Source organism: Chrysemys picta, chromosome 1 (assembly GCF_011386835.1).
Source record: "Chrysemys picta bellii isolate R12L10 chromosome 1, ASM1138683v2, whole genome shotgun sequence".
NCBI lineage: Eukaryota > Metazoa > Chordata > Testudines > Emydidae > Chrysemys > Chrysemys picta.
In genome coordinates, this window is record NC_088791.1 from 29,249,040 (window position 1) to 29,275,424 (window position 26,385).

A 26,385-nucleotide genomic window follows, 5' to 3' on the forward strand; every position below is an offset into this window, starting at 1 on the left:
GAAAACCATCTTACAGGGAGGTGGCGTGGGGGGAGTGGTAGCAAATGATGGATCTAGCACTGAAGAATATTGTTCAGTATTAAACAGTTTCAAAATGCTGATGAATTTCAATGCACCTGTATAGGGTTTTACTGAAATTGCCTTATGATGAGAAGGGCCCTCATTGATTATTTAGAGGATAAATTTCTCAAGATTCAATTTCTCACAGGATGAAAACTTGCAGACCCAACTAAGTTGTATAGATAACAGGCAGCTTCAAAGGGGGGGGGGGGGGGGAAGTGCTTATTTACCAAGTATCTACATGTTTCCATTAAAAGAGGGAAACAAACAAAATGGAAGCCAGCCCTGGTTAAGTCTACCTGTGCAAAGTCAGCAGCAAGTCGCATTTTCCCACCTTCACCAAGGGGTCTCAGTAGACTGGCATTGCGAATAAAAAGTTCAATTGCTCTCTGAGCAATGGCTTCTGTGTTGTCAAAGACAAAGTCGAAACACTCGAAGTGTCTGAAGTAGTCGCTCATGACTCTTGCTATGAAGCCCTGTAGTTCTTTCATGTACAGAGAACAAGGGACATCTGGTTTTCCTGAGCTGGGTAATGATCTGCCAAAAATGTAAAAAAGATGCTAAATCCATTTTTATAATACAACTAAAAATTATTAAATTTCTTTTTAATTTTCTTCTTATCCCATGTAGTAATTTTCCTTGGTGGCATGAATTACAGCATCCTATTTCTGCTTGGAACAAAGGAGTGTGTAAATCCTCTGGGACTGCAGTCTAAAAGATCTCTTGATCTACCATTGCTACCATCAAGAGATAGAGGAAATCACCCCGTCCTATCCAGCTTGCAGGCCCTCCATCAGCCTGGAGTTTAAAGCTCTAAATCCGGCTCCCAAATTTAAGTGTCCCAGCTGTTTGTATAATATTCTAATAGATCACATAATATCAAGCTACATGTCACAAGGTTACTAGTGCAGTCTGTCCCAAGCCCAATCTCTGCAGAGAATTAGTCTCTTAGATTGTTCAAGTCCCACACCCAGGATTATAGGCACTCTCTTCTAATCAGTGAAGAAACAGAGCCCTGCAAGATATAGGACATGGTAATCAGTAATCGCTCTCTTTCTCTTTGAATTATAGCCAGGCTGTAGAGCCCTCCCAGACGTCAATGGGAGTTGAGAGCACATAACATCTTGCAGGATTTAGTCCAGTCTGAATCAAAAGATCAAACCAGAGAGTGTGCTAATGCCAGCAGCAGGAAAGGTTGCAGCAGGTAAAAAATATTGTAAAAGCCAAGTGGAAAAGCAAAAGGGAAAAACATCTTTGAAAAGATACTGTTTTCAACAGATTTTTTTTTTTTTTTTTTTTTAAGAAAGGAGAATGGATGAACTGTAGCAAGATGTGCAGGGGAAGCAAACAGCACCCATTATGGCTCACCATTACTTGTGACTATGGAGCCTCTCACTCTAAGATAAATGGTGTCAGAGTGCACGTACCCACCAGGACCAGGCTCTCATAGCAGGTCTCAAAGATAGCTATGTCTCTCTTCGTGAAAGGCTTTCCAAACCAGGAGAGTCTGTTCAAAATCAACCTCCTCCTAAGAATGGTCATACTGGGACAGACCAATGGCCCATCTAGCCCAGTGCCGACATTGGCCAGTGCCAGATGGTTCAAAGGGAATGAACAGAACAGGGCAACTTTCAAGTCATCTATTCCTTGTCGCCCAGTTCCAGCATCTGACAATCAAAGGCTTAAGGTTACCCAGAGCATGGGGTTGCAACTCTGACCATCTTGGCAAACAACCATTGATGGACCTATCCTCCAGGAATTTAACTAATTCTTTTTTGAATCCAGTTATAATTTTGGCCTTCACAACATCCCCCGGCAATGAGTTTCGCAGGTTGACTGTGTAGTGTGTGAAGAAGTACTTCCTTTTGTTTGTTTTAAACCTGCTGCCTATTTATTTCATTGGGTGACTTGTGGTATGTGAATGGAGTGAAGGAGTAAATAACACTTTGTATTCATTTCTCCACACCATTCATCATTTTACAGACAGACATCTATCATATCCCCCCTCAGTCATCTCTTTTCCAAGCTGAAAAGTCTCAGTCTTTTTCTCTCTCCTCATACAGAAGTTGTTCCACACCCTTGATCATTTTTGTTGCCCTGCTCTGTACTTTTCCATTTCTAATATAACTTTTTTGAGACAGTGTAACCAGAACTGCATTCAGTATTCAAGGTGTGGGTGTACCATGAATTTATGATATTCACTGTCTTATTATCTATTCCAGGGATAGGCAACCTATGGCACGCGTGCCGAAGGCGGCATGCGAGCTGATTTTCAGTGGCACTCACACTGCCCGGGTCCTAGCCACTGGTCCGGGGGGCTCTGCATTTTGATTTAATTTTAAATTAAGCTTATTAAACATTTTAAAAACCTTATTTAATTTACATTTTTACTTATATATATTAGACTTATAGAAAGAGACCCTCTAAAAACGTTAAAATGTATTACTGGCACGCGAAACCTTAAATTAGAGTGAATAAATGAAGACTAGGCACACAATCCCGACCCCTGATCTATTCCATTCTTATTGGTTCCAAACTTTGTTAGTTTTTTTCACTGCCGCTGCATATTGAGCACTGAATTTCATCTGTCATTTGTTGCCCAATCACCCAGTTTTGTGAGATCCCTTTGTAACTCTTCATAGTCTGCTTTGAACTTAACTATCTTGAATAATTTTGTATCATCTGCATACTTTGTCACCTCACTGTTTACTATGTTTTCCAGATCATTTATAACTATGTTGGACAGCACTGGTCCCAGTTCAGATGACTGGGGGACACCACTATTTACCTCTCTCCATTGTAAAAACTGACCATTTAGTCCTACCCCTTGCTTCCTGCCTTTTAACCAGTTGCGATCCATTAGAGGACCTTCCCTCTTATTCCATGACTGCTTACTTTGCTTATACATTTTGTAATACAACTGGTCAAAAAATGAAAATGCGAAAATTTTAGAAATTTTGCAGCTTTCATTTTATAAGGTTCAAAACTGACCCCCATGATTGTTTTTTCAAAAATGTTCACTTAATTTTTTCATGGGAATTTTAATCTAAAACCTTACAGAAAATGTTATTGAAAACAGTTATCAGAATATTTTATTTACCAAAATCCATTTTTCAGTAAACAAATTTTGATAACCATTTCAGAGTTTATAATGTAGATAAAAATGTCTATGAAAATTTTAGATAAAAAAGCCACAAAGTTTTTTCTGAAAAACAAAACTGTTCACAAAAACTTTGGTTTTGAATAAAGCTCTTCTTACTTAAAAAACTGATTTTTTTTGACAAATTTTACTTTAAGATAGCCAAAATAAAAGGACAAAGGCAAGTGTGATATGATTTTGGCCACTCAATTCAATGGCCAGCCATGTTGCTGAGTTCTGTGCAAAAAGACAATCAAGTATCATGAGCTCCCAGACAAGTGATCCTGTTGCAAAGGCCACTGTGGTATTAACAGTATATTATGCATATACAATATACTTTACCAAGAGAATGCCATATTATGAAGATAGTAGCTGATTACCCAGAAAAATCTTCCTGATGCATAGTGATGATAATGGCCTCCACTGAGTCTCCTACCGAGTTCAGTAGGGGTTGCACAGCACTACCCATGAGATCATGGATTGTCTAAAATAAAGTGAGAGGACGAAATCAGTAATGAACAAAAAGTACATACACTGACACCACCAAAATATACTGATTTAAGATAAATTTAGTACAGACATTTGCCTCCTTTATGTTACCAGTGCTCTTTTATTCCACACTGGAAACATTTAAAGGAAAGGAAAATGGAAGTCTTACAACATTTAATTTGTTCAACCATTTCAGTAAGGTAGAAAAATAAAGGCCACTTTACTATTACTACTTTATTTCATAGTGGTGGTGCACTTTGACATCCCCTGTATATAAAGATACATATTTTAATGCAGACACATAAGCCTATTATCCATTCCTGCTGTAGGCATGCCTCCTGTCCTCTACTTGTCATCATCACTCAAGACAGGGAATATAGAGGGATGGGTCCAGACAGCCATCACCACAGAAACCCAGATGTACAAGGTTACTAATCACCCCGAGAGACAAAAGCACCAAACTGGTGAGGAAAGAGGGAGTGGAGGATCCAGTGCTTATTGTGTGAAGATTGTAGGGAATTACATTTATTGTCAAAGCAGATGTATTGGTTCATCAGAATATCAGCACTCTCAAATACAAATACTACTTAAATCGAAATAGCCTACTCATCCACAAATAGTTAGAGGAAGTACAAATTACAGATAATTTGAAATTAATGCATATTTTGGCCAGAAAGTAAGGTCTATATTGACAAAAAAAATGCCAGAACAAGACAAAACTCACAAGTTAACTTACAGTACCCATTGTAAGTATGGCAAATACAACAAACGTTCGATCTAACTTTATAGCATGTTGACATTCAATTACCTTTAAGGCTGTAGCTATAGTTTGTTCAGCAGCTGCTGGGAATGAACTCTGGCTGGAAACTACCTAAAATATGTAAACAACTGTTAAAATAGTCAAAGCTTAGTGAATGATTAATGACCCCAGAATTTTGTTTGGACTGAAAACATATTTAGCTATTCCCATTACTGAAACACAAGTTGGCCATATTTATAAATAATGAACACAATGTGTTATAGATGGACAAGATTTTAGAAGTTAGAAAATTCAGCAATATGAAACCACTTTGTCAAAAAATACTTTTGTCCTTCTTGCAGTATTTAATAGCACTTTGCAGCCCAAAAAGTTCAGCAGGTAAATCATAGTGACAAAATAATATTTTAATAAAAACATTCTGATTCTAGGGAGGGATTTTTGAAATGCAGCATCTACTTTTCAAGGGCAATCTGAAGATGCCAGCTTGTCACTGCAGTTATCCAGTCACAACATTTTTAAACTACGAAAAGTCTACGGGTTAAAAACAAAAACAATACCCAATTTGGTCCAAAATGAAGCATCTATATTTGCCAATGCTGCAAAATAATTATGGTTTACATGGTATGAAGAACACTGACATTTGAATAAACCCGAATTCATTATCTGTCATTTTGCTTTCTTGATATGCAGTGAAGCCACATTCAGTTCCCACTGAAGCCAAAAGTCCGATTCCCATCAGTTCAACATCTGGATAGGCCTTTAATTTTTCCTTATGCCAAATATTCATTTTGAAATCTCTAATTTCCAAGACTTGTAGCTTGAAGTAAGAGACACACAACATGATAAAAGGTAAGTGGTCTGTTCTCCTACTGATGTGCGTGGGATTTATGGAGAGCTGTGCAACTGTAAATAATGGCAGGAATTCCTTGTAAGTTAAAATCCTACACTTTAAATATTGCTCAAATCCCAGCTACAGTAGCATTTGGACTAGATGTCAAGGATTAAACCTGGAAACATCCCACCAATTTCCTTACAGTTATCAATATGTTATATTTATCTCATTTAAAATAGTGTATTGACCATTAAATTCAAAGTTAAGAATGAATCACATCAGATCTCTCTCCAATATCAAAGCACACAAGATTCATTACATCAGAGTTAATCTACCATCTGTTTGCAAAACCCAGACAGGTTTTATATGCTTTTTGAATCTTTTTATTATTATTTTTTTCAAGTCAGCGTCCGCATTCGTGATCATGTGTTTATTCAGACCAAGATTTTATCACATTGAGCAGACACGGTTTGTTCTGGTTTATACTGACTGTGTAACCATAGTCAGCACTGGGTCAGTAAACTTTATTGGGTATGTCTATACTGCAATTAGACGCCCGCGGGGCTAGGGCTAAGAGGCTGTTCAACTGCGGTATTCAGGTTTGGTTTGCAGCCCAAACTCTGGGACTCTCCCATCTCGCAGGTCTTAGCCCCTTAGCCTTTTTGCGTTGGAGGGTTTGGGAATATTTGTTCCATTCTAAATATTGTTCTATATCACTGAAAACCAAACTGTTTTTTATTAATTATTACAGCAAATTCAGTTGATCGTTTAGTCACCTAAATTCAAGAGAAAAATCTATATTCTATTCAGTTCTTTGACAGTTTCCTAATTTACCACATCACAGGTAAAATGATACGTAAGTACACAGACAAGCCAAAAATGTATGATGAAAAGCAGACATATGCGAATCCATCAAACAATATTCACTAGTTATAACACAAGCCTCATTTATGCACAAATCACAAACTTTGTTCTATGCTGCTGTTCAAATAATCTTTAAAACGTATTTGTATAAGTTCTCATCAATGCAAGGCTGACTAAGCCTAAGAAAAAAGCAAAGAATGTAATCAAAATTAATGGCAAGAAGTTAAGTATCGCTGAAAGCTTACCTTCAGCACTGATTGGTGTAGCCTGTACAGTGAATTCACTACAGCCACATTCCTTCTCTGTCCTTCTGTAAGGGGTCCAATCACTTGGCTGGCATCTCCTTGGGTGGACAGCTGCATTAAGTAAATAAATAAGCAAGTGATTTTAAAAATAGTATTATCAGAATGTCAACTCCTTTCTCTTCAAATAAAGTGAGACCTAAAAAGTAAAATTAGTTAAGCTGAGTGTTGCCTTTACCATTCAGAGCGGACGAAGTAGTATGTCATTTGTAGAAGACAATATCTTCCATTTAACCCATAACATATAAATGCATACATATTACACACACACACCTACATATTACACACACACTCACTCAGCCCAGGGTCCCAGAAGACTTGTACAAGCAGGGAGCAAGGGCTCTCTCCTTCCCCTGCTTCTCCAACGGGTGCTGCCAAAGCAATCCACTTGGAGACACAGGCTCTCAGCAGTTTGCCCACTTCCATAATCTGAGACAGTAATTAGAGTGACTTGTCAAAGGGCACACTGTAAGTGGCAAAACAGCAAATAGAACCATCTCCCAGTTCCCTACTCTAATCACAAGGCAAGCTTCTCCCTTCAATGCAGATTTTTGTTGTAATATATGCTTTTAGAATGACATACACATTAGTAGTTCAAAAAAAGAAATATAAATGTGATGAACTACAAAAAACAAGCAAAACAAAACAAAAAGAATAGGAGAGTGTGACAGGGTGCTGATTAGAAAGACTGCAGAATCAGCTCCCTGCCATGCCAGCCCCCTTTAAGTGAATAAAGTGGCGCTGGCTGGAAAGAACCTGCCCTAATTGGGGAATGAGAGCCAGCTGACAGCCCAATTAGTCCAGGGCTATATAAGAGGCTGGGAAGAAGGAAGCCAGGGTGGTGGGACAGAGGAGAGTGAGGGAGTGCAGGCAGGGAGAAAGCCCTTCCCTCCCGGGTTCAGACACAAGGAACCCAGAGCTGTGTATGCTGTGAAGGTGGTGGGAGCACAAACTTGTAAATAAAAGCACCAGTGGTTCCTGAACCCGAGGGTCTCTGAGTGACTTTATCTGAGCATAATCGAGGCAGGAGCAGGAGGGCCAGCTGCACTCTGCTACAGAGAGATCATCATGTGCTATTCCTAACATTAAAGGGAGTCCTTGCATAAATCACCACAGAGCAAAATCAAAGTTTATTCCAAAATAGTGAACACTGTCCCTTCACATTTAAAGTACATGAAGAATGTTTTCTTGGTCATACAAATGATGCTGAAATCATAGTGCAAGGATCAGACATATGACCATTTAACTATGGTCCCATAAGGATATCACAGGGAATGTTTACTATTTAAAATAAAGTCAAATTTGGAAACATAACTTGAAATTTTCTTATACACCCAGTAAGGTGCAGAAACACAACATTCTGTTAAAAGAACTACACTGGTTTAAGTTGATTGAGTGAATCTTAAAAAAAAGACTGTCAAGCAATTACAGCAGGAATACTATTAATACAAAACTTCACTGAACTATGATTCTGTTATCATCTACATATATTCCAAGGCACAAGTTTATATTCAATTAAAGTCCCAGAGAAATAAGCCCAACGCTTAAGATTCTCCAGCAAGAAGGCATTAAAACCCCCGAACAAATAGTAAGTGACCTTTACTGAAATCTATTCAAACAACCTATTCATAACTGCTCAGAAAATAGACAGTCAAAAATATATACATGAGTAAAAATTTTAAAAACATTCTGAAAACATGTAGCACAAGCATAACAAGAGAATACTTCTTAAAGTGTTATAACACAATAAATCTTCATTAATGAAAGAATATTGCTTTAACTCACAGTTCTTCTAAGGATTTGAGCACTCAACATAAACATCTTTTTTTTTTTTTTTTTGGTTTTGGCTGCTTGGGGTGGCCAAAACCCTGGAGCCGGCCCTGGCTGCCAGCTCCCCCCACCCTCAGTTCCTTCTTGCCAGACACTCCGACAATGGGGAATGAGGTCGGGTCATGGAACGCACATGAGCTACACATCTCGAAGAACACCAGTTACGAAAAAGTTAATTGCCTTTTCTTCTTCGAGTGCTTGCTGATGTCCATTTCATTGTAGGTGACTCCCAAAGCAGTACCACCGGAGGTGGGTAGGAGTTCATGGACATGTCGATTGCAACACAGCTCTGCCAAAGCCAACATTATCTCTGGCCTGCTGAGTGATAGCATAATGATTTGTGAACATGTGCACTGAGGACCATGTCGCAGCTCTGCATATGTCCTGGATAGGGACCTGTGCCAGGAAAGCTGTCAAAGATGCTCGCGCCTTTGTCAAATGAGCCCTCACTGTTGGAGGGGGCACAGCCTGTGCTAACTTGTAGCAAGTGCGGATGCAGGTGGTGATCCAAGCTGAAATTCTCTGAGAGGACACTGGAAGACCACCTTTCATCCTGGCGGCTACTGCAAGAAAGAGCTGAGTCGACCTGCAGAAGGACTTGGTATACTCTAAGTAGAATGCCAATGCCCGCCTGACATCCAGAGTATGCAGGCACCTCTCCTCATTATTCGTGTGAGGCTTCAGATGTAACACGGGAAGGAAAATGTCCTGGTTGATGTGGAAGTGCAACACCACCTTCAGCAGGAAAGCTTGTAGAACACCGTATATGGGGGCTCTGAAGTAAGAGCTCTAATCTCGGAGACTCACCTTGCTGAGGTAATGGCTACAAGGAATGCGACCTTTTATGACAGGTGGGCAAGGGAACACGAAGCCATAGGCTCAAATGGAGTGCCCGTGAGCCTGGAAAGGACCAGGTTGAGGTCCCATTGAGGAACCGGGTCCCAGACTGGTGGAAACATTTTTTCAAGGCCTTTCAGGAATCTAGCCATCATGTCATATGAAAAAACCGACCTACCCTGGACTCGAGGGCGGAAGGCCAATGTGGCTGCCAGGTGAACCTTGATTGAGGAAAGGGCGAGGCCCTGATGCTTTAGGTAAAGCAGGTAATCTAGAATGCACTGCAGCAATGACTGGGTCAGGGAGATATTCTGCTCCACCACCCAGGAGGAGAACTGCGTCCACTTTGCCAGGTAAGTGGCTCTTGTCAAGAGCTTTCTGCTCTCCAGGAGAACCTGTTGCACCTGACAAGAGCAGGCCAACTCCTCTGGGTTCAGCCATGCAGCATTCAAGCCTTGAGGTGGAGTGACACGAGGTTTGGGTGCAGTAGCTGACCATGGTCCTGCAACAACAGGTCTGGGCGGATGGAAAGTGTCTGCGGGGACGCTACGGACAGGTCCATGAGCATGCCGAACCACTGCTGGTGTGGCCAAGCTCGGGCAATCATGATGACCCAGGCCTTGTTCCTCATGATCTTCAAGAGGACCTTGCTTATTAGCGGAATAGGTGGGAAGGCGTAAAGCATGTTCCCTGACCAGGACAGGAGAAAGACATCGGAAAGTAAGCCTCTGCCAAGGCCTTGCAGGGAGCAGAACACATGACACTTCCCATTCTGTCTGGTGGTGAACAGGTCCATTCAGGGAGTCCCCCCCTCAGGAAGAGCATCCTGACAACCTCCAAGTGAAAAGACCATTCATGGTCAGAGAAGAAGGACCTGCTGAGGCGATCTGCCAGCGTGTTCCTCATGCCAGGAGGGTGCGAGGCTTCCGGGTGGATCGCATGCTAGATGCAGAAGTCCCACAGACAGAGGGCCTCCTGGCACAGGACCAATGACCTGGCTCCTCCCTGTCTGTTGCCATAGAAAATGGAGGCCATGTTGTCCATCAGCACCTGCACCACCCGGCTGGAGAGGTGGGGAAGGAACACCGTGCAAGCCAGCCGAATGGCCCTCAACTCCCTGACGTTTGTATGACGCGCAAGCTCTTCCCTGGACCACAGGCCCTGCGTGCACAGTGTGCCCAGATGCACCCCCCGACCCGAGGTTAGATGCATCCAATATTAGTGAGACCATGGGCCGCGGGCTTGCGAACTGCACACCTTCCAGTACCATCACTGGGTCAGACCAACATTGCAGGGCAGTAAGTATCCATGGCAGGATTGTAAGGATCTTGTTCAGGTGATGTCTGGCCGGGGAGTAAACAAACACCAGCCATAACTGAAGAGGGCAAAGCCCGAGCCTCGCATGTCGAATGACATATGTGCAGGCAGCCATGTGCCCTAGAAGTCTGAAGCAAACCCTGGCAGTGGTGAGTGGGTGGGCAGTGACACTTGCAATGAGCTCTGACATTGCCCTGAACCTTGCCTCCGGCAGAAAGGTTCTGGCGTGGGTCGAGTCTAGGACCGCTCCAATAAATTCTAGCCTTTGAACTGGAACCAATGTTGATTTTTGTTCGTTTATCAACAGGCCCAGTGCTTGGCAGGTGGCTCGTAACATCTCGATACTGTGCTGAACCTGTCCTTCCAATCAGCCCTTTATGAGCCAATCGTCGAGGTATGGGAAGATCTGAATACCTTGACATCTGAGGTAGGCCACTACTACTGACATGCACTTTGTGAACACCCTTGGCGCCGAGGCTAAGCCAAAGGGAAGCACTGCACTGAACCAACCAGGAAACGCAGGAACCTCCTGTGGCCGGGGAACATCGAAATGTGGAAGTATGCAGCGTACCAGTCTCCGGGATTCGGGAACAGAATGATGGAGGCCAGAGAGACCATCCGGAACTTCAACTTCTTGAGATATTTGTTGAGGGTCTGCAGGTCTAGAATGGAGTGCAGGCCCCCTTTGGCCTTTGGGATAAAAAAGTAGTGGAAGTAAAACCCTTTTCCCCTTTGGTGCTCGGGGACTTCCTCCACCGCTCCCACCCATAGGAGGCTTTGCGCCTCCTGAATGTGGCAAATACTTATGAGAAGGGTCTCTGAAGAGGGATGAGGAAGAGGGGTAGAAGAGGGGTATAGAAATGAACTGGAGGGTATAACCCTTGCCTCTGTGCTGAGGACAGGGCTCTGAATCTATGGAGCTGTTGCGACTTAAACTCTTCCTCACCGGGCCTGGCATGTAGAGGCCCAGGGAGCACAAGGTGGCCCTAGAATCTTTCAGGCCATGTAATTTAGCATCTGTTTGTTCTGAAAACAGGGCCAGGCTATCGAATGGGAGGTCCTGGATGGATTGTTGGACCTCCATTGAGAGACCTGACGACTGGAGCCAGGACGCATGCCTCATCGAAATGGCCAAAGTCATGGTCCAGGCCGCAGAGTCCGCAGCAGCCGAGGCTGCCCGGAGGGCTGCTCTGGTCACCGCCGTGCCCTTGTCGAGGATAGCCAGGAATTCTTTCCTGGGCTCCTCCGGCAGCGAGTCCGCAAACTTAGCCATCAACTGCCATATATTGAAGTCATAGCAGCTGAGCAGGGCTTGATGGTTGGCACCCTCAGTTGGAGGCTTGAAATAGAATAAACTTTTCGACCAAATAGATCGAGCCTCCTTATTTTTCGGCGTCGAACCCAGTTGACCCTGCCTATCGCGCTCACTGGCCACGGATACCACTAGCAAGCTTGGGGCAGGGTGGGTATACAAATCCTCATATCCTTTAGCAGGAACAAAGTACACCTCTACCCGGATATAACATGAATTTGGATATAATGTGGTAAAGCAGTGCTCCAGGGGGGCGGAGCTGCGCACTCCGGTGGATCAAAGCAAGTTCGATATAACGCGGTTTCACCTATAACACGGTAAGATTTGTTGGCTCCCGAGGACGGCGTTATATCGAGGTAGAGGTGTATTTTCTTTCTGTCCATTTGGTGATTGGGGGCAGGGAGGAGGGTGTCTGCCACAGGGCCTTAGTAATTTTTGCCACTTCCTCGTGCACTGGGGCCAACGGCTCTCGGTGCTGCGGCTCCGGTGACCTGTGGTGGCACTCAGCAGATCTTCGATGGTATCCCGGTGATCTACGCTTCAAGCTTAGAGAGCATTGCCACTCCGTACACCTGGAGCGGGAGTGAGAGGATCAACATCTTGGAGACCACTGATGCATTCACGGCAATCCGTAACGGAGCTCTGACGGCCAGTGACGGGGCTCTGGGGACCGACGTTTGGATTCTCCGGAATGGCGCCTTGAACTGGGGGACCACTTGGACACTCCCGGCACTAAGGCTCTGGGGACCGGCGCGCCTCCGCAGGTCTGCGCCCAACCACTGGCATTCAATGCCCTGAGCCCGAAGAGTGCTGCCTAGAGTCAGGGGACCGACGCTGGGAACTCTGGCAGGTAAGCGAACCCGCATCCGGAGGTTAGTGGCGCTGCTCGGGCAAGCGCTTTGGGGCACTCCCCGGAGCGGGGAGTGGTGCCACACTGATGGAGAACGTTGGAAGGTGCCCATGGCAGGCTTACCCCTCGAACAGGGCACCTCCGAGGCTGGGGTGAGGGCGGCTCCGGAAGGGACAATCTGTCTGTAGTGGCCTGAAAGGCGTCTGGTGTAGACGGCACCGCCAGGTGCTGAGTGTCTCTGCCACTACCCGGGGTGGCGGGCAGGTCTCGAGCCGAGTTCGACAGCTCGTCTGCCACTGGAGCCTTGCCACCAACCGGAGGCAATGAGCTGCCCCTTGCGGGACTTTATTCTCCTCCGGCTCTCTCCTTCGCTTTACGGGTTCCAGGAGAACATCCCCTACTGGCCCTTTCTCTGATTCTTAGTCGGTACCAGGGATGAGCGTCAGCATTGGTTGGATGTCGGTGCTGGCGACGCACTCTGCACCGAGGCCGTGGTGCTTGGCGCAGAGTATGATGTCCTCAGCTCCAAGGCCTGTGCAAGGGCTGACTCCATAAAGAGCGCTTGGAAACGAATGTCCCGCTCCTTCTTGGTACGTGGCCTGAAGCTTTTACAAATGTGACACTTGTCGTTCATGTGGGCTTCCCCCAGGCATTTCAAACAGCTTCTATGGGGGTCGCTGACTGGCATGGACTTTTTGCAGCAGTCACAAGGTTTGAAGCCTGTGGACCGGGGCATGCCCCATCCCAAGGCTAAGTCCCATATGGGACTATCTAACTATTTTCTACTAACACTAAGGGAACTATTACCTAAACTACTTAAAACAACTATATACAATCAAACTACCACTGTGGCGCTGTAGGAGAAGTAGCTTCCAGAAGCAAGAAGACATTCCAGCACCATCACTGGCGGTAAGAAGGAACTGAGGGTGGGGGGAAGCCAGTAGCATCCCTTATACCACGGCATACATGCGCCACTCAAGAGGGCGCCAGAGCCAGTCCCCTAAGGATACACTGAGGGGAAAACTTCTGGCACCGGTGCACGTGGCGAGCACACACACCTACAATAGAATGGACATGAGCAAGCACTTGAAGAAGAACAAGCAGAGTCAATGGCTGATGGGAGTAAGTAGTCTCTAGTAGGGAGCTTGGAGTTTTCAGAGAAACAGCTCTAGTCAGAGAAGGCCTAGAAGACCCCCAGCAGGAAGTCTGGGGGTATGGACTAAATGGGGATTTGAGAACTTTAATTTTGAATATTTTGTGATACTAATAAATCTAGCCCAAGGGTTCTAAGTTGCTAAATATGCGAAGAGTTTGGGTAGAATTTAAGTCTTTTGAAGGAGAGATTGAGGCAGGGCACAAGGGGGCATGAGGGAGGTGACCTACACGATGACACATGGTATGACTAAATTAGCCAGTATTTAACTAACATCCTACAAATATTAATTTTAGGCAACTTTTCATTCACATGCAAGTATGTAGTGATATAGCATTACAACTAGTCTGTCTTGAGTCCCTATCCACCACATTTCTTGCAACAAAATCAGTTCAATCCTAATTCTCCAGAATTAAGAGTCCATCTCAACTGAGGTTTCTCACATCTTTTCAAAGAGAAAAAATGTACCTTCTCCTAATGCCTCAGAAATAGTCTGGCCTCCAAAAACTATCCTCAGACTAGCAGAAGTAAACTTGGTGCCTCATATGTCGGCAGTTCTTTTCTTTCCTGATGAGAGCAACCATGTAATCTGGCTTCACTTCCATCTCACTCCCTGATATTTCAACTTCAAGAGACCTGACTGATTTTAAGAAATTTGCTCTGACAACAACATTTTCACAGATTAATAATAAAACAGACTTGTCTTGAGTTAAAGTGGTAAATCAGTGTGCTGAGGTTACGGTTTAGACTTTTACCAGCCATTTAGTGCTCAATCATCATCAACAAGGCAGGAAATGCAGCTAATCTGGAAAGAATAACAATCCTTCCAGTGAATGCATTTTTTTAGTCAGTTGTTATTAGACTTGCCCCGTCCAGCTGTGCTTGCTGGAGGATCAGCGGAGTCTTTTGAAGTAACTTTAAAATTGGACCCACACAGATAGAGAAAATTCTCTCTACCTGATGCAGTTTGGCTTTTAGACATTTTGAAACCACATGGCAATGGCTCCTCAGCTCTTGATGAAAAAACCTAACTTCAGGGAACTGATACAGGAAAAATAACCTTTCTGCAGGAACATGCAACTCATGCACTCAGCAACTGTTGTGCACAACTTGACAGACATCAACAAAAAATGCTTTAAAACAATATTTTTCTAAAATGATTTATTTTTTTAGTTCTTTCAAATAATCAACTTGATTTCAATAGAAGGATTTGCTGAGCCCTTGTAGATTGTAAACCACTATCAGTTTGAAGCACGGAGCTGGTAAATCTTTACCACAGTGAATAACATTTGAAACCCAGCTGTACTGGGTTCACTGAGGCTGCCTTTAGGGATACATGCTACGAGACAACTAAGATCCATTGGACATAAACCCCAACATTTGTAGCTTGGTATGAACTGTCAGCTGCTGTCTCTTGTCTATCCTTGCTGATACACCGGTGAATTCCAGGATCCTGTCCTGAGGCAGGAAGGCTTTGAGGGTTGATCTGTGTCTAGTGGGGCTTCAACATACTCCATTTGTTGCCAGATAAATTGGGACTTTCAGTCATTTAACAGGACTCCAACATGCTTGTGATCACACAGACTGATTTTCTGAAACCCTCTGGGATGATGTCCTCGATCAGCCACTTTATTTATCTAGAGAAACACATGCACTACCATGTTATGCAGGTAGGCTATTATTATTACCACTAAGCATGTCATGAAAATACGTGGAGCAGATGCCAGACCAAAGAGCAAGAGAAGACTTTGGTAGTGCTGTTCCTCTTCAACACATCTTAGATACACGAGGCTATTTTCCAGGTAAGTGTCTGCAAGGTCCAAAGCATTTTGCCTGTTGCCTTCCTCTAGGACAGACATGATGCCTCCACCAGGGCAACCATATGGAACTCATCTTTGATCAGATCTTGATTCCATTCCCTAAGATCTAGGGTGCGCTAGAGCCTTCCCATCTTTTTGGCTACCTGAAATGATTTGTGTTGAAGCAGGTATCAGAGCTCTGAGAAAAAGCAGTTGCCAAAACAAAGGAGATACCAAAAAGTCGGAAGTGCCTAAGACAATAGGTAGAATATATGGTACAGCCACGTGGGACATAACTGGAAGGTAAGGTTTAAAAGGGAACCTAAAGGAAACATGAGAAGCAGTGCTGAGATGCAGAACAATGGGCAATGACCAACAAGAGGAGCACCTTTGCCATCATGGTCAAGAACTTGCTAGAACATTTAGAAAGCAGCATTTATGCTCGTAGTTTGTGATGTAGTATGCCCATATGAACAACACTAGTGAAAGAATGTTAAAACTGGTGAAATGATTTTAGCTGTGCTAGCTGAAATTAGTACAACCTTGGGATGGCCTGAGCTGCTTTTAACAGAGTCTGATCTTGTCTTGCAAAAAATAAGGAGTATACTGATCAGAATGTTCCTAACTTAAAAAGTGAGAGTCTTGTTATATGACCCAAATCGGTTCTGAATAACATAACGGTTTGGGGAAAAGAAGAGCTAGTGCCCATACAGCTGGGGTAGAAGGCTTCTTGAAAGAGACAATTAAAGATTCCTAGAAGAAACAGAAGGGAAACAAAATGTGAATGAGTGTGAGATTGAAATTAACAGGTGAGAGTCCAACAACTGTGCTAGCCAATACGTAGTCACAAAAACATTCAGAGAGAAAGCTAGGCTGGAAGTGAAAAGTTTTTTCTCAGACCTTATTCAGCAGAAGTTGAGGGCTGACAACTCAGTACTGGGTAAATCTGCCATTCACTAAAGAAGTCAGAGAAAGGCACTCTGTACTTTAAGACATCTGAGGGGATCTACCAGTTCCTGTGTGGAGCCCATGTCTACATACAGACAGGGAAAGCCATGCACCAGTGGCTGGGGACATGAACCAAGTCAAACCGAACATAAGCAGAGTATCCAGCCCTACATCTCCAGCTAACTGCCTTACCTTATTCCTGAGACTACCTTGGACAGAAGATAATGATTGTGGGGTCATACTTAAGTACTAAAAACCTAGTTGGAGTAACATCTAAGACTATCCTTCTTGGTATCCAGCCAAGAATTCTTTAAATACATAAAAACACAAAGTTGTAATCTGAAAGACACTGCAACCTGTGTGAGAAAAGACAGAATAACTGATAAATAACTTTTTACATTTTAATGGTGTACTTGGATAATGCAATAAGAAAATTTTGCCTAATTTGAGCCTTGGTTTCTGTAACTGATAACGAATGAAATGCTGCAAATTGAATGAAATGTGAATCTGCATTTTGGTAGGTTTTGTAGTATAATGCAGGAACTTACAGAATTGCATTATGTTGTCCTATAGGATTTTTTTAAATTAATTTCTTGCTTTTAACAGGTAGTAATGAAAAAAGAATTTAGTTTACTATGTGGGTGGAGTCTTGAGTTCTCTGTCTGGCACTATACTAAATGCTAACTAATTTGGACTTTTTCTGTAGGAAAAGTCAGCCTTCTGATAAAACTTTTCAGGAGTTTAGGACTTTGTTTAACTTGAATTTCAAGTGAATAATAGCCATGTTTGACAGTGAGTCGGGAGGAGGGGCTAGCTTGCATTCTGTCTTGCTACCACTGCCCTCAAGGGTCAAAAAACCTGAGCAAAGAGGCACAGTCAGTCTCATATTAAAGAGCTAAGACCTTGAAGCAAGTATCTTCCACAGATGGTATTTTTACAGAACTCCATTTACTTTCTTTCTCCATCATAAACTCCCTCTGAAAATCCCCTCTTTTAAAGGACTAACTAGTAGCATCATAATCTAGGAGGAGTGCTGAAGAGAGCTTAATCAAACTAAGACTGAAGCAGTGCCCTCCCAGCAGAGCATCTGATCTAGCTCTAGGATCAAGAGCATAATATTTTGTGAAAGCATGACTTGAACTCCAATTGTTCTTCTGATATTTTTCAAGAATAGACACATTCCTGATGGTCATGCTCTTACAGAATGAACTTAATCCATCCAGTACTTGGACTTCTGCTTGATCATAACAAGTTATTATAAAACACATAATCCATTTAGAAAGCTTCTGATTCAACAGGGCTAGGTCCTTCAATTTCTCCCCATAAACTATAAATAATTGGGAAGATTTACAATTAGGTTTAGTGATTGCAAAAGATGTCCTTTTATCATCTGATCTGTGTAATTTCACCCTGTGTAATTTCTCTGTCAAGAATAAAGAGTTTATTGGCATCAGTTTACCTATTTATAAGAAAATCTGCTGCCACTGAAAGCAAACATTTTATGTGAGGTTTTAAATCATATTAACTTTGTTGAATACAGTATAAATAGAACTGGCCATAAGCATCTGCAACTCACTCTTTCTCCCAGCTGATGTTCTGGCCACAAAAAGAGCCATTAGCAAAAAGAGTAGGTAATCTCCCAGAGTTTTAAAAGGTAAAAGTTAAATTCAAGTGCCAAGGGTTTATGAGGTCCCAGACAGGTGAGAATAAGTTTTAGAGATCTAAAATTTTTTTAAAAGAGCTCATAACGAAAGAGTGAGAAGGGATCCAACAGCCTCAAATCTATAAATAACAATAGCTGCTATATGAATATATCGATGACAAAGATAACCCTGAATCTTTCAGAAACCACCAATATTCTAAGATATGGAGAACAGAACAAATCTCAGGTTTCTCCTAACAGTGTAAAAACTACAGTATAAGAAGTTTCTACTTCACCACATAGGATTCTCTTGTAGAAGGTCTGGATTCCCTAAGAAATGTTTTTACCCTTTCTACTGACTCAGAGCTTGGTTACACTTGCAAGTTAGAGTGCACTAAAGCTGCCCAGTGCGCTCTAACTCACTCCCCATCCACACTGGCAAGGCACGTAGAGCGCTCTGACTCCATGGCTATAGCACTCCTGGTACTCCACCTTGGCAAGAGGAATAATGTCTGATGCGTCTTGGCTGAGATGCCCCAGCATCAGTGTGAACGAGGTGTTGCATTACTGCGCTCTGATTGACCTCTGGAAACGTCCCATAATGCCCTTATATCAAGTGGCCACTCTTGTAATTGTTTTTAACTTGGCTGTAGGAATGCGGATATACCCTTTCAAAGCTCCGTTTCTGACAGCCGGCATGCTTATCTGCTCCGAGACAAAGCAAACATTACTTAGGAATGTTGCTTGCTGTCAGTGTGAGAGAGAGAGAGGCGGTGGGGAGGGCGGTCTGAACTTACAAGACAGCATGTAGACACACTCTCAGTACCCCAAAACCCCACTCTCTCTCCCCCCATATACACACAACACACTTCCTGTCACACTCCACCCCACCCCCCACATTTGAAAAGCACGTTGCAGCCACTTGAATGCTGGGATAGCTCCCCATAATGCACTGCTCCCAATGCTGCTGTCAGTGCCACAAATGTGGCCAACCCAGTGCACTTGCAGCTGTCAGTGTGGACAGACTGCAGTGCTTTCCCTACTGCACTCTCTGAAGGCTGGTTTAACTCAAAGCGCTCTACATCTGCAAGTGTAGCCAAGCCCTCAGAAACTTCAAGATACTGATAGGGAATCTAGCCCTCCTTTTGAGATGAGAGATCTGAAAATAATGGAAGAAAATTGATTTCTTGTACATGGCTAATGGATCTGAATACCGCACTGGCAAGAGTCAGACTGGACCATTTAAAATCACCTGAGCTTTTTCTCAATTTATCTTAACATCTTTAGGACTGGAGGAAATGAAAGGAAGGCAGATAGCAGCCTTCCTCTAATGGAAAAAGAAAACATTCCTCTCTAACTCCAGTTGTTTGCTTGCCCTGGAACAAAACTTCTTGGACAAGATATTCAGTAGTATCTAGTGGTTTTGGGTGCCCAAATGGTGAGACACATTGAAGAGACTCTGATTTTCATAAGATGTTTGGCACCCACCCTCTGAAAGTCAGCACCTTTAAGATATCTTGAAAAAAACAGGCACCCAAAACCTGAGGCACTCAAATTCACTAGTCACAATTGAAAATCTTGGCTCTTGCATTTGGTGTTTTGCCAGTCTGAGGTTTGCCCCATTGAACAAAAACAGAGAAAGCTATGGAGGAGTTCAGAGACAATTTGTGTTGATCCTGATACTTTTGACTAAAGCCATTTAATGAATTCTTCATACCTGCCAAATTAATCACTGAAGGATGAGTCCTGTTGTGATACACTATTCCCAGAGGTGAATTTCCTCCAGCCTGCTTCTACTGGTTTCCTACACACTGGACTATTTAGAACCAAACTCCACAAGGCAGAGGAAGTGCAGAGACCCTCTACATAGCTGCTCAATCCATCCCACCAAGGGCTACAAGACACAGAGAGCCTTTAAGCAGGACCAACAGAGTGGGGTGAATTCCACCAACACATAAAAAGCATAAGCAATTTATTTAATTACCATCTGTCTTTTTAAATGACTACTGATTCAGTCCATGCATTAATTCAATTTATAGTACTTCAATTACCATTTTTAAACTGAATAAGCAAATAAGCTTTACATTGTTAAGCTCTAACTTGCTATCTGGTGAGAGCTATTCCAAAATAATGAAAACTCCAAAGCCTCTGAAATAAAGTGATATACATTTAATCAAATGTACTTATTTAAATTCAGTGTGAATCATAGAGTTTAACTTGATATGAAACCAATCAAACCACATAATATGAAAAGCTACAAGCACTGTGTAATCATGCTGTTTTTCTACCTGTTAGCAAAACCACATGCTAGATTTAAAGTACAATTTTTAGTCCACTTTACCAGCAAGATAAAATACAGTACATAGTACTCCAAGATGTTTAATGCCTAGTTAAACGTTTTCTGTATTTTAGCCAAGAGCCTCAAAAAATATTCCACATTTCTTATGTGAATCACGATCCAGCTAGCAAAGGAAAACATGAAGGAAATATATGAATATTTATCTCCTAATCTCTCTTTCTAAATCATTGCAAATTCAAATGAAAAACATACAAAATGTGAGTAAAGTTTTCAAAAGCACCTAAAGTTACTTAGGAGCACAAAACCTTGGGCTCTGAAATCACTTATCACATAGACACTTTTGAAAATGTTACCCAGTATGACTAATTACTCTTTCCTAATGAACCTCTGATTACTTCCAATTTAGGCCCATTGCTATCTTTAGCTTTTACTATTTTGCTAAATTAATAATCTTTACGACATTATTTTTAGTGTTAAATAGCTTGCCTGCGCATGATATTTGAGCCTGCATTATTTAATCCTTTTAATGTGACAAATATTGAATTCATGTTTGTGTGTTTTACCATTTAAATAGCATAGATGCATGTTTTTCAATGGCAGTCATGTCTTCCAATACTTATAATAGACATTATGGACTCTAAAAAAATTATATCTCAGACAAAAGTCGGGGGTGAGGGGAGAATAGTGCCTCATGGTACCGTTGGCTTGTGGCACAATCATTGACCAGTTGAAGCCTCCCCATAAATGTCACTTTTATTATTGTTTTTGACTGTTTGCAAGCTCATTAAATTTCATTCTACATTCCAACAGTTCACAATATTCGACAGTGAGACAAGAGGACTCGATACATTTGCCTGGAACTGTCAGACAAATCTCATTGTTGGAAGATGTCCTGAATAATGATTCATCCTTAAACTGAAAAAGCACGATTCCATTCAATTCAATACCACACAATACAAGACATGGTTTAACTTTCATAAGACCACATAATAAAAGTGACAACCAGAAATTTATCTTATGTCATTATGTTAAGGGTCTAGCAATATTTCCATTACAAATAAAGTCTTTGATGGGCTCATAAATTTGCTCCAGCAAAAGGACCATCTAAAACCAATAATTTTTCTGACACCATGGATCTTCACTTTTTGTGCAGAAAGATATTACCTTATATCATTATTGCATTGCCTAAATGTACCTTTGCTTAAACTTATGAATAAGTACTGATAGCTTAAACTGGTTATCAGCACAAACATGGATTCTGTAAATGCTCCACACCTCAACTGAACTATGAAGAAGTAATGAATAAGCCTTGCAAGTATCATCACATTCTGATGACACCTAGGAAACCACAGCACTTTTTATACAGGATCAAACTTATCTGCTCCCACCTGAATCAACAGAAAAACATTCCAGATCCAAAAAAATGGCCAATGTCTTAATAGAACAACCTATGCACATACACTGACATCTTACAGACTACCCTAGGGGTACTTAAAGGTAATTATTATAGGCCTATTTCAAGCCACATCTGTATTCTAGGAAGTCAGGAAATCAGCACAGTACATGCAAATGTGTAAAAGATAAAATCATCATAAAACAGTAAGTGAACTGAAATACAGCCAATAGTTCAAAATTTTAAAGGAACCTCCACCTACAGTTTCACAACTGGAAACGGGCACAAAAGGAACAATTGAATAGTTATGTGTCCATTACATCATTAGCACTCAAAAATTTGTTCCCACAAATGTTTGTTAATGTAAAATTCCAGGTGCAAAATCAGAGACCATTTTTAAAAACACAGATGCAATGTTTATGCAAAGTTGATGTTCTAGTAACCTCTGTAACTGCATCAAGATGTCAATAACCCAGGGTATAGAGGGCCTTACCAAACCCTTTGCTTTTGTTTAGACTTGTGGTTGAATGAGACTGGTGTGGACTGATCATCTGGCACAAGGAGGCCTCTGAACCCTCTGCCACCTATGAAAGGGTACTCTAGGCTGTCCCCCAAACACCCCAATGCATATAAGAGGTTTGGTGATAGGCCAAGGATGTGTTCTGAGATCCACAGCTGCAGTGTCTCTAAAACCCCAATGAAGAGGCTGTGAAGCTGATGGGCTGAATGAGCAAGAACTCTTTTGCCAATACAAGCTGCATCTCCACTAGAGGTATTTGCTGGCATAGCTATACTGGTAAACCCTTGTTAGTGCGGACAAGGCCTTAGACTTTTTTTCATTTCCCACAGGAGAAAACGGAATTGTGGTCCCCCTACAACAACATTTTTCAGTTTCACTAGTCTTGTTAGTTTGTTTTTTTTCCTCTCTCTCTCAAACTGTTTGACAGAAAAGGGGGAAGTAACAGGGAGTACCTATTAAGCTAGACACTTTCCGCCCTATATCTTCCTAAACAGCAAAATCCTGACTGAACTCAGAGTTAAGGGTTCAAAAAAGCTCTTATTTCCACGAATTTACAAATACCCTGTGTTCTAAGAAACTACATAATTGAATAGTCTGAAAGTCAATCACTTGCACCAGGGTGTTTTTTATTCTCAACATTTTCTTTTTAAAAATCACACTTTCCTTTTACATTTTTGCTCTCCTTAATAATCTTAGTGGCTGAGCCACAATCTTCCATTACAAACTCTGGGTCAGTCACGGTTCTTTCATCATTGTAGATTCTGTATGAATACTTCTTGCATTCTGGGCTGTGAACAAAATAATCCACTGCACATATTTACCTCTTCATTCCCTTGATTTAACATGTCACACACTTTTTCCTATACAAATGACACTGTGAAATTCCATTTAAAGATGGCGTTGCTTTCTCGGTTCAGAGTTTAAGCTGAAGTAATTGTTATTTTTGCATTCCACATTGGCTTTTTAGCATTTTCTTCCCTCAATCTCTTCTATGAAATGATATTTACACAATAAGTAAAAGCAGTGATCATTCTAGATTACGTTTAAAAAATTTAAACAAAAAGGAATAACAGAAGCCATTTTATTGGCTCTCACCCTCCCTGGAAGATAAATGAAGCCATAATTAGCAAAGAATGAGAACTTTCTAAACTACATTAACTAGAGGCATATGCCACACCTTGTGACTACCAACTATTTGACTCAAGATAAACTGAAAAAATACTCAAGACTGAGATGAAGAATAAGATGCTAATTATCACAAAAGTTTCTGACGATGGATGGGTGGATATGCAGGAAGGTGGCTTCTACATTGATGCTCAGTAATTACTTTCTGGTTTTTTGACCATACTTTGAGACAAGATCAGCTTTTTTGCAGTAAATTTAAAAGATGAGATGATATTTTCTGTCCATATCCTCCTCAAGCTTAAAGGAAGAAAATAATTCGTTACGACCAGTTCTGAATGCTGGCCAGTAGGTCAAAGACATTTAAGAACAAGGTGTTAATGCTGCATACCTGTTAAAAAATGGGAAATTGAAAACAAATCGCTGTTACTAGCAGCAAGGGCTTAATCAGTTGCAACAATATTAAAGACCACATTTGAATCCACTTAGTAAAACCACCACAATGTGTTTCTTAAACTGGCAATCTTATTGGCAGCCTCAGTAAGGAGACCAGTGACAGAAGGACTTTGAGACAAGATATACTCCTCACTCCAAGAGCTGGTCTCTCTGGAGCAATATTGAAGTGCAATGGCAGGAAAATACACTGAGCCATACCTGTTATGTGGGTAAATGAAGACTTCATTCAAGAACAGCAATAGTGAAATTGACTTTGAATTATATATTCTTGTTAATTTTAAAAAATGTATTTGGTGTTGAGATACTACAGTGATGGGCACTCTAAAAATATCTTATATGATAGACAGATAGCTGAGGAATATCTGTCCATCTGGATATTAAACTCACTAAAAATAGGACATTAAATTAAAGGAGGCATTAGGGTGCACTAGCATCCAATGCTACGTCAACCATATTGGCATAAAAATGTGTTGGATTAAGGAAACCAATGTAACAGACTTACTATTCCAGGTACCCATGCTATCAATCCAACAAGATTTTGAGTTGCCAAGTACTCATCAACACCCCAGAGTGTATAACCTGTGCTCTGTCCTGGGTCTCAACTATGCAATGGTGTTAGATATGTTGGTTGAAAACTGTGGCTCAGTCACTTATGGCTGACATGGGCTACAGAAGGAAAGTTACATGCAGGGAGCATACCTCTGAAATATCCCTCATTTTGAGTGATGTTGCTTTTAGTTCCAATATTATATATGTTCCACAGAAACTTGGCATCTCCCTCACATTTACCATTTACACCAGAAATAAAGAACTACTAAACTGAGGTTACAGAACGAATTTTATACTGAAGGATGGAATCCCACAGCATTTTAGGTTTCCCACATGAATAATTTGTTTGTACCCCTCATTCTGGGCCTTTCTTTGACACACATTGTGTCCCACATTTGGGCATTGGCTATGATAGCAAGTGAAGTCCTGAAGCAAGTGAAGCAGTCACAAGGTTTTATTGCTTCACAGATTCTTAACTAACAGAGTTAAAAGACATGCACTAACATCAGAGCAACAGCACAGAACCGTTTTATTGCACAGCCTTGCCATAGACAAGACAGACACATTTTGCCAATCCTTTAAGTGAGATGCATAAGAGAAATTAGATCCTGCAGAAGTTGATAGCATAATTCTCTCCACCTGCCAAGAAAATCAAGTGGGTGAGTTGATTTTTACAACTCTGCCTCTGCATATTATTTTATTTGTTCATTGGTCAAAAGACAGCAGGGCAATTTGTACCTGACGGTTAAGTCTTGTGCAGGGGGAAGGCAGCAAGCCAGAGCCTCCATAGCATTGACAGCAAGATAGAAGGGGTAGCAGTGGGATTCTGATTTGAATTAATACCAGTGTCTGACAGGTTGATTGTGACTTTGGGGGGGAGAGGGGAATTGAAAGAGGTCCCTGGGTTCAAAAAGCATGAGAACCACATCTTCTCTAGGCAACTGAATTTTTATGCTCACAGTACAACACATTTTATCTATGTGCAATGGGTGGGTGTGTTAGTGTATTTTAATCCACCCACATGCACAGCTGAACAGAAATAGCACCGAAGTAAAAGAACATACAGTACTTACATTACCACTCACACACTGTGAACTAACTGAAATCATCACTCAAAATGAAGAAAGAATGGGGGGGAAAAGAATCTATAAATACTCTAGGCAACAATCCTGCACTGGGGAAGGGGATAGACAAGATAACCCAACAGGTCTTTTCGATCTAATTTCTATAAAAATCTTTGGCTCTTGGGATTTACTTTTCTGCATTATCTAACATGTATACTGACAACGGTATGAATTTAGACCAGGGTTTCCCAAACGTACAAAGCTTTTGTCCTTTTCAGGGACAAATGTTTCACTACCCTCTCTCCCCAAGACCTCTAGTTCTAACCATGAACACAAGAAACATGTCTAACTGCAATCAGACCAAAACACATAATTATGTTACCAAAAAGGAACTTTAATTATAAAGGAATTGCAACATTTTAAATACATTCAAAATTCAGTGCAGTAGATAAGCAGACTTGTTGGTGAAAATTGTGCCCCGGGAGGTCGAACTGAGGAAATACACTTCTGCTTCACTTTCAATCAACAGGTGATTGTGACACTTTCATTTTTTCACAACCAGCAAAGAGAAACCTGACTTTCAGATAGGATGACCAGATGTCCCGATTTCATAGGGACTGTCCCGGTTTTTGGATCTTTTCCTTATATAGACTCCTATTACCCCTCACCCCTTGTCCAGATTTTTCACATTTGCTGTCTGGTCACCCTACTTGCAGAGAGTTAAGGACAAAGTGGGATGAGAACTTTCAAGGCTTCTGCTCCTAAAGCTGGGTTTTCCTCTTCCTTCAGAGAGAGCCAAAAGCTAAGTTCCTGGCTAGAGAAAGTCATGGCAGCGACATGTCGCTGGA

General features: G+C 41.8%; 1 protein-coding gene across 1 annotated transcript in view; it reads right to left on the minus strand.

The window, feature by feature from the left end:
• The window catches only part of COG5 (component of oligomeric golgi complex 5), a 302,348-nt gene that overhangs the window by 35,345 nt on the left and 240,618 nt on the right, over positions 1 to 26,385 (minus strand). The window contains exons 15-18 of the mRNA XM_005292354.4: positions 6,390 to 6,500; positions 4,497 to 4,559; positions 3,580 to 3,683; positions 360 to 597 (exon numbers count right to left, since the gene is read on the minus strand). Coding sequence (XP_005292411.2) covers positions 360 to 597; positions 3,580 to 3,683; positions 4,497 to 4,559; positions 6,390 to 6,500 — 516 coding nt within the window. The remainder of the gene's footprint in view (positions 1 to 359; positions 598 to 3,579; positions 3,684 to 4,496; positions 4,560 to 6,389; positions 6,501 to 26,385) is intronic.